The following is a 15259-nucleotide window of genomic DNA, read 5'->3' as shown; positions in this document are numbered from 1 at the left end:
ACAAAGCATCGCTTTCCGTTTGTCGTGTACAATGCAAGGACAATGTCTCGAGGCGCTCATTTAGGTTTCAGAAAACTCCAGTTCCACTTACATCCACGACTTCAAAGAGTCCTGTTCCACTCATGCAAATCCTATAGCCAGCCCTCGATCAAGAAAAAGAAGGGAAAAAATCCCTCGGATGCTTCATTGTGGGTCAGTGCAAACGAAATTCGTAACATATTTCAAAGGAGCCTGTTCTCTCCGAGGATGTCTCCTCCTGTCGCTCTATCACTTGTTATCCTTTTTTTCATGGGCTTAATCCTGAACGCTGGAATTAAAGAGGCTTCAAAGAGCTGAGGAGAGACAGACGTCTGGTGGGGGTGACACAGGTGGAATGAGGCCCATTTCTCCACAGGCCAGCCCACCTTGCTTTTCTCAAAATGTCTCTGAGCTGCTGTGAGAGAACACGGCAAGTGGGCATCGCATCCAACGCGTGGCTATTCTGAATAAATAAAAAGATGCTAAATTTAGAGGCCGCGTGCTGCCTCAGCCTGCAGCTAATGAAGCCTCCAATGGCTTGGGATAAAAAAATAATGAAACAAATCATGTGCTAATGAAGCTGGAACGTATGAAAAATGCGATCCTTTACAAGACACAATTGATCAATTAAATCCGTCCGACTATTATAAATATCAACTAATTCCTGTGCACATTTTTCACTTTAGAGGTACAGGAAAATACATAGAATCATTAAACTGAACCGATTAAACCGAATCCTCATCGTTGCTGAAAAAATCTGTAGTTTTGGAGCTGGAGTTGTCCTCCCTGGTGACTATAAGTGTCGTTACAGACTGCACAATACTTCCTCATCAAAAGCCTTTTTTAAAAAGACCCCAAAAGCCACATAAACAATAATGATGCGGTAACTCTGGAGCAAAAATGTGGTTTTTGAGCTGACAACCTGAAAACAATGTATTGATTATTAATTCCGTTTTATGAGTTTTGTGTTCTTTTTTTAGTGTATATCCGAATAATCAGAATTCTAAAGGTTGGTGGACTGTGTAAACCCCCCAATGACAACTGTTCATTGGGGGGTTTACACAGTCCACCACCCTTTAGAGTTTCACAAAGATAGACTACCTTCAATTTCTAAATAAAATATGTTGTATTTTTAGAGATATATCTGAAATAGCTTGACAAACAAGTACAAAATGTATACACCGGGTTTATTTTGTACTCGACCAGTGGGCTATTGAACTGAACATGCTGAAAAACCTTATGAATAGAGACGTGATCGCTTTGTGAATGAACTGGAGAGACAGATTTTATTCGGCAAAGTGAGTCTGAATTTCCAGCAACAGTTTATTTTTTATTGTTAAAGGGGGAAATGAACAGTCGGAGAGAAAACTGCTGAGGTACTTGCATGAGAAGCCTCGAAAATAGCACCTGGAGGTGTGTTTCTTTGTTGGCTTGTTGGTCATCACACACACACGCTCACACTCTTTTTTTATTTTATGACAACTTTAGAGCCATTTCTTTCAACCTCCCTCGACAAGTTAGGACACGTCTGGACAGGGAAAGAAGCTCTCAGCAGAGTAAAATGAAAGATAATTGAAACATGGCAGGTGTGCACAGAAACACGCACACACACACACACACACACTGATTCTTCAGCTTAGAGATACATGTGCATGCACCGATACGTGCACCGGCGCAGCTTGAAGTGCTGACAAGGTAATCCCGCTCCGACCACACAGAGACACTCTTCTCTTCAAACAGCCACGCTGTGTTTCTTTGACACAGGGGCACTAAAGCCCAGCATGGCAGTCCACATGCCTCTCGGCCGACACCCCCCGCCCCCTTTCTAGGACAACACCCACCGGGACCAGGAGGAAGTCTTTGAGCATGCCTGAGCAAAGGAGCAAGAGATCAGGAAGGAGAGAAGCGAGAACAAGAATGTGTGTGTGTGTGTGTGTGTGTGTGTGTGTGTGTCTGTGTTCGTCATGATTAGATCACAAACACTTGCGCAACTGCTGACCTGGCAAGTTTTGAACAAGCATGAGTGCCCCTCTTACTCATTAAAACAGATACGGAAAGGAAACTGATACAATAAATAAAAAAACAGATGCCCTACCCCGAAAAACATAATAGGATAACACCCCATACTGCGATCACTCATATTCAGCACTTTCTTCACCGGAGAGCGGGCTTTGACAGATGACATCGGTGTGTGTGTGTGTGTGTGGGGGGGGGGGGTCTTTACATTGAAGTGTTACACGTCGATTAAAGCGAACTGCTATTAAATTACTTGCATGTCCCGAGAGGCCCCTAGGGGCTGGAAGAGGAGGGGGGGGGGGGAGTAGGTGGGTGAGGGAGGGGTTAATGCCCTAAAGTGAATCGCGCCATGCGTACAACAGGCCTGATGAAAGTGTGTGCAAGGCAACATGACAACGCGGGTTAGGAGCCATACAAGGAGAGCCGGAAATGAGGGGCGGGATCTTCATCCATTATTTTCCCGCCGCCGCCGCCCAGGGGGAAAAAAAGGCAGGAACAAGCGGCTTTGTTAAAAGATGAAACATGAAGTGGGAGAGTGCAGCGAACTCGTTCTTTCTCTGCACGTCTCCCCATCTCTCCCATTTCTTTTGACACGCAAGCGCTCTTGTCCTTTCCGCACAGTGAAATTGTTTCGAGAGTTGCGACGGGAGGCTGTTGTGACGACGACAATCCAATTTCCATGCGAACAATTACCCCGCCGTCAGGGTTGGCAGTTCATTTATTTCAATTTGACTGACTGGGAGAACCACGCTCACCAAAGCAGCCGGCACAGCCATTGTATTCGTGGCGCCGGGCGGGGGGGGATTGATGGGCCGGGTTCATTTCACTGGGATCCAGCTGCTCTGGCCTAAATATGCGAACACCTTTAAAGTTTGCCCGTGACCCAAGGAGTGTGTGAATCACACTTTGCTCTCCTAATAGACCGTGTGTGTGTGTGTGTGTGTGTGTGTGTTCCTCTCGTGTGTCGACGTGCCCTCTCGGGTGTGTTTGTCTTACTTGATGTACGACCAAGAAACTCGGGTGCGACCGCGAGCCGCACACACCCGCACCATCCTTTTTGGGCACGACACTTTTGCTCATTAGGACCGATAGGCTGCTTCTGTATCTGTTTACCGCTCCGTCACCATTTTCAAGGCTCCTGCTATCTCCCCTCCGCCAGCTGGACACTTGAGCAACGAGAGGCACAAGGACACCCACACACACAGTACACATTTAAATGTGCACGTTGGGCAGGGACGTTTCATACCTTTCTCCGCCGCCGACCTCGATGTCTCTTGCAATCTTTCAATCACCGTTAGACTCTCGAACAAACACACAAACCTCTCCATGTCTGGGCAGCCGCAGCTCGGGCTAATCTCCCGATGCTAACCGGCTCTCGACGCCCCCCAGCTGGATGTCGCAGCTCTCCAGCGGGACAGAGTGACTGTTTGCCGTGTGGACACAGCTGGCGGATGTGGGGAAGCCTGATTAGATGGCCCGGTCTGGCGGAGCAAAGCTACTTTCAGGAGCCAATGGCTTCTCAGACATCGGCCGCCACATCCAGACGGTTGCTAAAACACACAAAAAGGTGTCGGGGCAGACGTGCGTACACAAGCTCGCTAATCAACTCGACTCCCTCTCAGATAAACATCCGAGAGCCATCACTGTTGCGGCGTATGGAAACAGCTGCCCATTTTTCCACAACTAGGGTGGCAAATAAAAAGGGTTTACCATATCAACTAATCTGCAGATTTGTGGGGATTTAAAAAAAATATATAAATTGGTGAATATCCTGTCACCAAATGACATCATATATGTAGAAAACTGCAAATCTTTACATTCATGAAACTGGATCAGGTTTGACATATTTTGCTCAAATTGATTATGAACATCGTCACTGGGTAATTTTCTGTCAATCACGCAATTGGTTAGTCGACTTATCGTATCAGAAAATCATTTTCTTTTTGACAAGTTGCTTGATCGCTGGAGGGAATTTCTTTTCTCTCACTCCTGTCAGAGATCAGACTCTCTTTCAAAGAACAGGTAATAACTCATTCTTTTGCTCAAGGGCACTTCAGCAAGTTTGACGCTTGCTCGCTCGCTCACACACACACACACACACACACACACACACAGGGACTTAAATCCCGACTTCCTCTGGTTGGAGGGCATCCTCTCTAATCCGCATGGCACCCTTAGGCGATCCTCTGCGCCCAACACACACTCACCCTCCACTTACGTGCAGCTTCTCAACACACATGCAGCCACAATTAAGAAGTCAGGCAGGCAGACTGACTGCTGGGAAGAAATCCATTACACACCTTATTGGTTATAATGATTTCACTTCACCAGCATAAACGCCAATGAGCCATGAAGGTATCTTGTAATGCGGGTTAGTCTCAGTGCCCGGCTTTAGTTTGGTTTCAAGGGGAAAACTGATCGTGTGGTGACTGATCGCTTTAGCCTCTTAGAAGAATTCAAATGAAAAGTCTGTACCGGAGCACGAGGATAACCGATGTCTCTTTATCGTAGCTTCGTTCTTAAAAAGGACACTTTTTAGGAAACGTGCCTATTTGCTTTCAGTCCAAGAGTGAGATGAGAAGCTTGGTATCAATCCCGTGTGTTTGTGCGATAGGTGCAGAGGTGGTGCCGGGACGTGTTTAGCCCAGCTTAAAATAAACATTGGAAGCAGAGAGAGGCAGCAAGCCTGGATCTGTTCAATGTGAAAATATACAGCTTCCAACACCTCCGAAGCTCAGTAATCAACACGTTATATCTGATTAGTTTGAAAAAAAGTATTATTCGGTTTACAATTTGTCCATCCATCTGTCATGTACTTCTGTGCAGCATCTTTGATGACAGTGTGGGTTGCCAGACACGGTGGGTGGGCATAGGTGTTTTCTCTGTACAAGCTACCAAACCTGGTAACCTCCCTGTGACGGTGGCATGAGTTAGTGGTTTAAAACCTGCTCCATACATGCAGCAGGTTAGTAACCAGATGTCTTTCATACGAAATACCTCATATTGCAGTTCATCCTTGATTTAACTGACATACTGCTGACTTTCTTTGTGTGTGTTTAAGTGAAACTGTTTGCATTTATCAAATAAATGTTGAGCGGAGGGGGGGGGAAACAAACTTAGACTATCGCAGGTACTTTGTGTTAGTTTCACTTGTAGTCTGACGTCGGATGGAATTACTTACAAGGACGCATTACTTGTAATTATTCCGTGTAATCATCTGCCCTTTAATTCACCGGCAGTTACTCATTTTACATTTTTATCCTGCACATGCATACTCTTAAGAAAGCAGATTAGAAACTTGGTCACAAGAAATTGATGTTGGCCAGGAGATACTCATCCAGCAGGGGATATCAGGTTTTCTCAATGCTCTGCCCGATTACATGACGTCGAAGAAATCCACGGTCACTGCACCCATCTGTTGCTCGCCAATAACTAATTACAGCAAAAGCTGAACCCCCATTTTTGTTGTTGTTTTTTTCCCCCCATAACTTTTTGTTTGCGTATTGAACTACACAATGAGCTTTACTGTTGTTGTTAAGTGATATTTCTTTTTCCAGGGGTTAGGGGTTAGGGGGTTAGGGTTATTTCCAGAGGCGTGAGAGCTGAATGAGCGAGAGAGAGGTAATCTCAGAAAAGACGTCGGGAGGGATGAAGAGATGATCGAGAGACAGAAAGACAGGACCACCAGCTGAGTCTCCATAGTTCCTTTGTGCGGGCTGGCAGGTGCCTGTCACTTGTTGAAATGAGTCAGAGTGTGAACAGGGTCTTCGTACTGTAAGAGTGGCGGCATAATGGTTGGCTGAGGCCCAGAAAGATTCCAGCTTTTGTTAATGACTAAGCTATCAAGTAATAGCCCAAAGATTAGAAATCTCTCCTCGACATATGGAGAAAGGGTCACGTTTAGAGCTTAAACAGTAATAGCTAAATTAGCTGCAAAGAATACCTCATAAAATTAAATAGCTTCCAGCGTGAAGGAGGTCTTTCTGTTGGCCGTGCAGAAGGAAATAGACTTGGCTCGTTTTTAATTAGTCGGACGACGAAACCGAATCACAGGAAGGATGGAGTCTGATAAATACGTGCGCCTCGACACGAAACCTCGACTCATAACACAAGAGCACCTACTCACTTTCTCCTCTCATATTAATTATTGAAAATCCAAATTTGCACGGACGACCTCCACCACTCCTCCTCAGTGCCGTACACTTTCAACAAATATTCTTGACGCTATTGAAACCACTCCACACAACACTCATCCCTCCGTCCGCCGACCCCGCTATCTTCATCCATCATCCATCAGTGTGTCAGCAGCCAGAGGGGAGCGAGCTGCTAAGCAGGGCCTGACTAATGGCTAAACAAACACCATTATCAGGCCTCGGTGGCCGAACACTGAGCTACAGGAGCCGCAGAGCAGCTGAGGCTCTTTAATACGTAATCCCCGGTGCCCTGCTCTGCTCGCGGCTGCTCGAAACTAAACTAGGAAGGGGGTGCCGCTGAAGGTCAACTAATGAGGGAATAAGCACAGCAACATCAGCGAGGACGAGGCGTGAGGTAAAGAGGATCGTCACGCATCCATGCGCACACAAGCACAATCACTTGAATCAGAAGCCGAGTGGAGAATAGGACTGCGTTAAGAGGGGCAAAACAGAAGTGTGGCCCACTCGTCTTGGCCAATCCCCTCTCTAAAGAAAAAAGACTCAGGGGGAAGTTAATGAGCCTTTTGCAGCCCCACAGTTCCCACGATAAGGCCGCTGATTACACCACATGTTCGGGCAAGAGGACGGCGCGTATGTGTTTGCGCACACATTTGTCTTTGCGTGTCACCTGATGACTCAATGCGGTCATCCGCTATTCCTACGTCCACGAGAGAGAAATGCACATTTTCCAATAAACGCACTTTCGCACACCAATCATCTCTCGAGGCGCAGCACTCGCCTACATTCGCCGACTAAGTCACACCAGTGACCACATTTATCAGGCACACACACACATGTACAACCACACACACACACACACACACACACAGACACACTCAATCAATCAATCGTGACTGAGTGAGCAAGCCACTCAATGAGAGTGGGTGATTAGGCCCTCGGAGAGTAGGCCTGACCTTTCCCTCCACATCAAGTCCTCGATGCGCATGTGTTTTTTTATGAGTCAGCGTCTGTGAGCTCTCGGGCCCGCATCACTTCACATCAAATGTCACCGACTTAAACGAGATGGCCAGACAGACAGAGCGGTGGAGGAGGAGAAAAGAAGGCACAGGGGGAGACGGAAGGAGGGATGCATGGGAAGAGAGAAGGGAAGAAACGTGAGAAAGAGAGGGGAATAAGTTAACAGAAGGACACAAGAAGATGGGTGTTGACTTGGCAGGGGACGGCAGAGGAGGAGATGCTGAGGCTCTCCTTCTAGCGCAAGAGCCTTCAGACTGCAGGAGCCGGGTCTGCCCAGCTGGAGTCTGAGCTAAAAAAAAAAAGGAGTTTCTGGTGAACTTGCATTGAAAATGCGGAAGGTTATGTTTTGATCGCCGTGTATTTATTCATTTATTTATTTGTATGCGTGTTATTCGCAGAACAAAAAAAGTTGTAAACCGAATCGCATGAAATTTGGTGGGATGATTGGTTATTATCCGGGGACCATTTGATTAGATTTTGGGATCGATCGGGTCAAAGTCAAGAAAAAGGTCAACATCTTCTTGAATCGCATGAAATTTGGTGGGATGATTGGTTATTATCCGGGGACCATTTGATTAGACGTTGGGATCGATCGGGTCAAAGGTCAAGGTCAAGAAAAGGTCACAATCTTCTTTTTACCATAGCACGGTCAATTTTTATCCAATTGGCATGCAACTAATGCCAAAATGTTCATAATTCAATGCCTAATCTTGTGATATGCGAAGGTATGTGCTCTATCGAGTGCCCATTCTAGTTTAATCTGATTTTGTGCAGAATCCTGACCGGTGTCCTCGCAGACAACCATTAACAATAACTACGCCAGACTTTATCACTGATGATCTCGTTTGCGTATATATCGGCGATAGAGAGGCATCAGTACGAAACTGACCAGTTACTAGTTCCTCACAAACTTTAAAAAAAGAAAGGAGAGAGAAAGACAGAAAAAGAGAGAGAGCTGCCATAGATCAATCTTCTGTCTTGGTGCTTTCCCTTTTTGCATGACAAACAGCAACGCAGAAGTATTTTTAAATGTGCTGGTGGTTGTGGGAATACCGTGCAGGCCCTGTGGGCACACAAACCTCCCTCTGCTACCGTCGCCATGGTTGAGTCTGCACTTCCGTGTTCTCAGAGCTCAGACGGACAGAGAGGATCGTCTGAGTCAGGCCTCCGAGGAGCGAGCGAGCACGGGGCAACCAAGGTTTTATTTGAAGGTTTGTTGAGCTACTAAATGCTGAGGGTTCGTTAGCAGCCAAATGATACGCATGGGCTTTTTTTTTAAATGACACAGAGCTCGTTAGGTCCATCTCCTAAAGGCTAATTCGAAGGCCAATACAACTTGGATCATATTTGTTCGTCACAATAGCAATCAGCAGGTTCATTGCTGAAGTATAAAATGTGACCTCACTACAGCTGAAACTTTTGTTAATTAATAAAACAGAAACTTATTTTGAATAATTGATTAGTTAGTTTTTCCCTCAATGATAGTAAACTGATTATCTTTGGATTTTTTTTACTGTTGCTCAGACAAAACATGCAATTTGAAAATGTTGATGCAATGAAGAAGTTTCACTATTTTCTTACATAAAAACCAAACAATGAATCACTAACAGCAGGTCTAGCAGGTCACATGAGAAAAAAAAACATTAGTTGCAGTTCTGAACATCGCTAAAGGGAAGTTCATTGATGCATGATGCTCCGATCACACCGGAACAATACTATCCCCAATTAGCCAACCTCAGTTGAACAGTAAAACTATAACAATTGTAAACAACCATCGCAGGTTATAAACCCACTCCATGCTTCATCTTTGACCGACCAAAGTTGTTTCCCATAGTTTTACAGTAGTCTGATCTTCTGACTTTTCACACCGACTGACTTTGGTGTAGCGATGATGTCATCTTCACAGACATCAGCAGCTTCTTTGGTGAGCACAGTGTTGTCATATCCGATAGAAATGACGACAAAAACTGTGAAAATAAGTCGCGTTGAGGCAAACTGGGATTATGCTTTAATAGCAGGTTAAATTATGTGACACTGGTGGGACTACTTCCCATCCGTCTCTCCTCGCCCTTTTCCCCGTCGCTCACTTCACCTGTCATCGCCGCAGATCTCTGAGGAGATAGCGAACCGGCACTCACCGCTGACGTGCCGGAGGACGCGTGACGCGGCGCTCGGGTTAATTAAGTTTGAAAATCGTGGAGATGATCAGCGGTGCTGCCACTCAGACCGCCAGCCTCCCTCCGGTCCCCTCGCCGTGTCCCCGCTCCTACCAGAGTGTTCAGGCTATCTGACAGGTACGGAGGTGTTTGTGTGAGGGAAATCATGTGTGTTATTTAATCTGAGACTCTGAAAGGGAGGAGAAGCAGGAAAGGAATGTGGAACTATTATATAAGTGATCGTTAAGGCAGAACATTTTGATTTATTCCTTTTTCTTTCTCCCTGGATTGAAGGTGTCGTATGCAGGTGAAGCGCTTTCAGAATTCTGGGGGATTTTTTGGGCTATTTAAGAGAGCGAGACTTTACTTGACAGGAAAATTAATGATTTCAAGACACTTAAACGCTTGCTAGTTCAAGCTTCTCAAATGGGAGAATTTAGTTTTGGACCAGGAATTCAACCTTGGGCTCTGATGGTGGGTATTCAGATACTTTATATACTGTATATTGCTTTTTATACACTCGTACTGTATCACACCAACAGTGTATAGTATAATTACTTAATCTACTGATTATTTTCTCCATTAGATAATTAATTAAAAGAATTGAATTGAATTAATCTGTGAAGTGTGAAAATAGTTGTCATTACAACTTCCCAGAGCCCAAGGAGACATCTTTAAAGGACTTGTTTTCTTAACCCTTGTGTTGCCTTCGGGTCATTTTGACCCGAATCAATATTACACCCTCCCCCCGCTTTAGGATTAATTTGACCCCATTCAATGTTTAATGTCGGTGTTCTTTCGGTAGTCAACAAACAAACATAAAGTGCCTCACACTTAAACTTGGAAAACAATATTAATTCTAATAATTTTCTGGAGGTTTTAATTGCTGGCGTCAAATTGAACCCAAAGGGTAAAATATGTTAGCAAATATAAAGGTAACAGGAGGGTGAAACATTGAATCGGGTCAAAATGACCCAAAGGCGGGGGGAGGGTGTAATATTGATTCGGGTCAAAATGACCCTAAGGCAACACAAGGGTTAAGCCAACTATCCAAAACTCTGATGAAATAAATACCGTAATACAGAGAAAAGGAGCACATGCACACATCTGAGAAGCTGAACCAACACGTTTGCTTTAAAAAACATTAAAGAGTGAAATCCTCAAGGAGCAATCAAAATAACTGTTGATTAAGTGCATGTTGCTCCACTCTATTGTTTCAGCTCTGCTCACACCGATTAATGTACAGCACTGCACTCCATAAATCTCACAAAAACACACACTGGCCAGAATAATCAGTGTTAGAAAATAAATAAATAAATCCCAGAGTACCAGAATCCTGTCCAGACTACAGCCTTTTTTCTGTGCCATGATTGCTCTGTTCCCCATAGGGCTGCTGTGAGGAGCTGGAGCTGCAGTGATTGTTGATGGATGCCTTTTGGAATGAGCAGCACGTAGAGCGCACTCCCTCCCCACCACCACCACCTGTAATCCTAGAAAAATGGACTCTATGTATTAGTGAGACGTTGAAAAAGGCAGGAGCCATTTCACAGTCTCACACACACACACATATACACATACACAGTCCAGCTCCCTGTAGTACACTTATAGAGGCTGAGGTGGATTATTCCCCTGGTATCAAAACCCTTGGAGCTGAGGGGTTGTGTCGAAACAGTGGTGGAATGCAACTAAATTACGGTACATGAGGAAATGCAACAATCTCAAAAAATACATTTGGGAATTGCACTTTAGAAGCAAACATTATACTTTTTACACGTTCCAAGTTTAGATTTTTTTGCAAGACACATCTCGAGTTAATGAAACACGATGATGAAATATAAAATGAACTACGGAAAGATACGAGCTGGAACATTTACATGATTGACACATAATTAATTGGAAACTTCGATAAAGTCCTTTTTCATGTCGAAAATGCCAAATGTCTTGTGGTTCAAGTGTCATCTCGAATGTGAGGATTTGCTGCTTTTCTTCTCACTAATGAATTTCATGATTTCTTTCTAATTTTTTAGGTTTGCACTATTGGTTAGACGGAAAAGCTGTCACTGCGAGTAGAATGCACATTTAAGGGCAGTGATGAACCTCATCGTTTATTTTTCCAAGATGAAGGCAGGTCCTTCAAATGTATTCATATGAATAAGAACTGTTTCATTTTAGTTTGAAGATTTTTTTTAATTTTTTTAGAAAATGTTGGGTTCTGCACCCGGAAGCAGAGTCTCCTCCTCCAGACTGGAGCAGAGCTTCGCGTTGCTACCCCGCCGGTCCCCACAGGGAGTCAACCTCGACACCATGCGGTGAGGCCCACACTATGACTGCGCATTGCAGACTGTCACACCGCCTGCTGCATTAAAATAAAGAGGGTTTTCTAAAAAGAGACTGGAGCTGGGAAACACACCCGCTTTCTAGATGACCACCAACATCAACACAAAATGAAAGTTCCTCGTCGTAGCTTTAAGTTAAGGAACGTACCTCTTCCAGCCCTGATGAGGCGCGCGTATGATGTGATGGAGACCCAAACATACATTCCTCACCTGATGCATGGCTACGATCATATTATGCGTTGGATCAAGTTTTGATTAATTGCCGAGTGCTCACGTGAATACCGTTTCTAATGAAATGCAGACGAATAAAGGTCAGGGGGAATTAGCCCCCCGCTGCCGGCAAAATAAGCCGCTTTAATCAGGCTGCAGATGGCCCGATAAGCAGCGCAGCGGCGTTACGGCCGGTCGCCGCAGCATAGCGATAGCATCTGCACCTCGTCTCGAAAGGTGCCACCGTGTCTTTCATGTCGGGCGAGCGCGCTGACATTCTGTCGCGTCCAGACTTCCGATGAGACGGTGTGCGGTGTGCCGAACATCAAACGTCCGGGTTTACGCTGGCAGCAAACACGGACGCACACAGCGTGCTCTTGTGAGAAGACGTGGACGACCTCGCGCACGCGCCCGCGTGCAGCCGCCACGACCGTGACCGAGTGATAAGTCTGAGTGCGAGAGAGCGACGGTATCTGAAAGCGAAGCCAACAATTGGGTCTCTTTATCTCCCGAGCCTTCTGCTGATAATTACAGCCGTCCCTTCCGCCCGTACTCGGTCGCGCCAAAGCTGCCAGTCCGCGCGGCTCGAGCCAGAGGAATTATCGGCCGGGCCATCGCAAAATGGAGTGCGCCAAGGTCAGGCCCCGTGTTCAATTTCACTTTTGATTCCAGTCCACCTTTCTTTCTCCTCTGCCACTTATCCACTCCACCCTCCCGGCCCACACACTGGAATTCCACTCCATGGCTAACCTCTATTTCCAGGACAACCAGCGCCTTGACACTCATTCATTTCCAATCCTGCAGAGTGGACGGCTGAATGGAAATTGACGATTCAATTTTTTGGAATGAAACTCAAGAGTTCTATTGGAATCGACTCTTCCCCCTCCTGCCCTCTCCTCTCCTCCAGCTTGGGGGCCCGTTCTGTCACCGCTTCTGCCCCCCCCTTGCCACTCGCCATCTCCGTCCTGGTCCGATGAGTACAGCCAATTTCTCTGCTTGTATGGCGACGTGGGCGAGATGGCTACCGCTAAGCGCAGCTTAAAAACGCCCTGCAGCCCCCAGCTCCCACAGACTTCCCTCAGACACCTTTTCTTCATGCCTGCTCTCTCTCTCATCCCTAAACTGCCGTCAAAAACAAGCAAACATTTTACACCAAAGGGTGTCTTTCTCAGCATTGCTCCCAGCTGGATAGTTGGTGGCACTTTAAAAATGATCTATGCAAATGTAATTTCGCTGTGTGTCATCCAACACAGCCAATTAATGAGTGAGCTTCTCCAACCCAACTATAAATTAACAAGACTAGATATAATAGCTAGATTAATGTGTTTTTCTGGCACTTGCCTAATTGCTAGAAGACTCCGGTGGGGCTCGTGTGAGCTGCCTCATTTCTACATGTGATAGAGTGAGTTAAGATAGAAAGGGATAAACGCTTGCATCAACTCTATTCATCATTAATATGAACTTTGCTGTCTCTACGATCTTTTTTTATTGAGAGGAATGCATGATGCAAGTGATGGGAAAATATATTTTGCCCTCAGGGAACTTGTATCTACTTCAACAGACATTACTAGCCCCAGTTGTTTGATTGAGTTCAGTCAGCATTAACTTGAGTCAAAGTTAGGAATGTACGAATGGAAAACAAATCCATACATGGTCAACGGGGCATTTGTGCATGGATGGCATGTCTGATAATGACAAATGGGAACTCGAGGCAGAGAGAAAACATGGAATATGGAGAGAAAAGAGTGACGTAAGGGACACAGAGAGCATGAGTAACCGTCTGCCTCGGCCAGAAGAAGAAAAAAAGAAAGAAAGAAAAGAGAGCGATTGAGAAAGAAAGAACACAAGCTCCAGGATCCCAAACAGCACATCACCAACACGGAGGCCTTTTGTTTTGCCCCACTCGACCGATTGTTCTCTTCGCCGAGGGTGAGAATGCTAATCCGCTGTGGAAAGAGGAGTTGGAAGGATTTACTCTAAGTATCCTTATTAGTGGGAATTCACCGATATCGGGATGAGGACGGGGTGGGGGTGGGGTGTGCGGGGGCGACGGGGGGTAACGGATGAGGGAAGAAGGTAGAGGGCAGAATGAGCAAGGAGGAAGAGGAGAGCAGCAGGAGGGGCGTCGTGTATTCTAAATACACTGTAGGTGCCATATGAATCTTTAATACGGGGCTTAATGGTGAGGGAGGAGTGGAGAATATAAAGAGAGCAAGGGAAAAGGAAGAGGAATCTCCGAGGAGGTTACCGAACCTCGCGTATCACAACACTCCAGTCCTGATAAGTGCCAGCCTCCCAGGATCAAACCTAATTCTCCACAGCTCCAATGGCACTGCAGAGTCCCTATCAGAAAATGGTGGCACCTTTGTCTTTAAAAACAAACAGAGATAAAAATGGATAACGGATCTTTCCAGGTGATAAATTTCTTAATAGCTTTTGTTAAACACATACCCTGCTGGAAGCTTGGCCATGGTACATTGTTTTAATTACACGCACAAGAGCCTAATTAGTTGTATCTGTTGTACCAGGGGCTAACGCGCACCCAATTAGACCAAAATCAAAAAGGATGGTACAGTCAGACGGCGGAAATGTGAGGTTCTTTGTTCTTGCACAGTATTCATCAAATAACAGAGGGAAGTAAAGACAGCACTTAAGTTCCCAGGTTGCTGATGTCATGATCACCCCTGCTATCTTTATACCAATTAAATACATTTTCTTGCGTGAGAGCTTGAGCGGGTGGCTGCCTCACACTAGCTAGCGTCTCCATCTCTTTGTCTCGCTCGTTGATGATGATAATCGCGAGGGGTGGAAAAATCATTTGTTCCATGATAAAGGCTAAAACAACACGGCTCATTATTGTGGCATTTTTGCAACAGTATGTGGATTAACACGCGCATAGTAGAGTCTTCAGAGTCAGATCCACCAGCTGGTTGCTATGAGGAACAATAAACGACAGAGACGACTGTCGCACCGAAGTGCGGTGATGATGGCACAAATACAGCTTTCCCTGTAAAGAAGGGATGACGCCCAGTCGTATTTTAATGGAGAAATATTGTGGGTAGTACACTTGTACTATGGCAACTAATTGTTAAACGGGCCCCCGGGGGGGGGGGGGGGGGTGAGATATCGCCAAGCAAGGAACATCTGATATGGGAGCTTAAAGCTAAAATTATTCGACACCTACAAATGATTTCCCTCATGAACTACATGGGTAAAACGGAGACGGCAGATCCACCACTTTGGAACCACAAACACATCAAAGCCTTCTCAACAACCCCCAGAAGAACACCTCTTCACTCCACACTGAGGCCAGGAAACTACCACATCTATCGCAAAATAACTCCCCGCGCGG

At 45.6% G+C, this 15259-nt stretch overlaps 1 protein-coding gene across 3 annotated transcripts in view; it reads right to left on the bottom strand.

Annotated features, from left to right (window-relative positions):
- The window catches only part of plxnb2b (plexin b2b), a 112902-nt gene that overhangs the window by 41894 nt on the left and 55749 nt on the right, over nt 1-15259 (bottom strand). For 2 of the 3 annotated variants that reach the window (XM_056415850.1, XM_056415849.1), the window contains exon 1: nt 11846-11913. The exons of the other annotated variant lie outside the window; for it this stretch is intronic. In XM_056415850.1, the coding sequence (XP_056271825.1) occupies nt 11846-11900 (55 nt within the window). In that variant the 5' untranslated portion in view covers nt 11901-11913. Of the gene's footprint in view, nt 1-11845; nt 11914-15259 lie in introns of those variants that run through there. 3 annotated transcript variants of the gene reach the window in all.

The sequence above is a fragment of the Pseudoliparis swirei genome, chromosome 6 (genome assembly GCF_029220125.1).
Source record: "Pseudoliparis swirei isolate HS2019 ecotype Mariana Trench chromosome 6, NWPU_hadal_v1, whole genome shotgun sequence".
In the NCBI taxonomy this organism is placed as follows: Eukaryota; Metazoa; Chordata; class Actinopteri; order Perciformes; family Liparidae; genus Pseudoliparis; species Pseudoliparis swirei.
The sequence above is the reverse complement of the archived record's forward strand: the minus strand, read 5'-3'. Positions and strand labels throughout refer to the sequence as shown.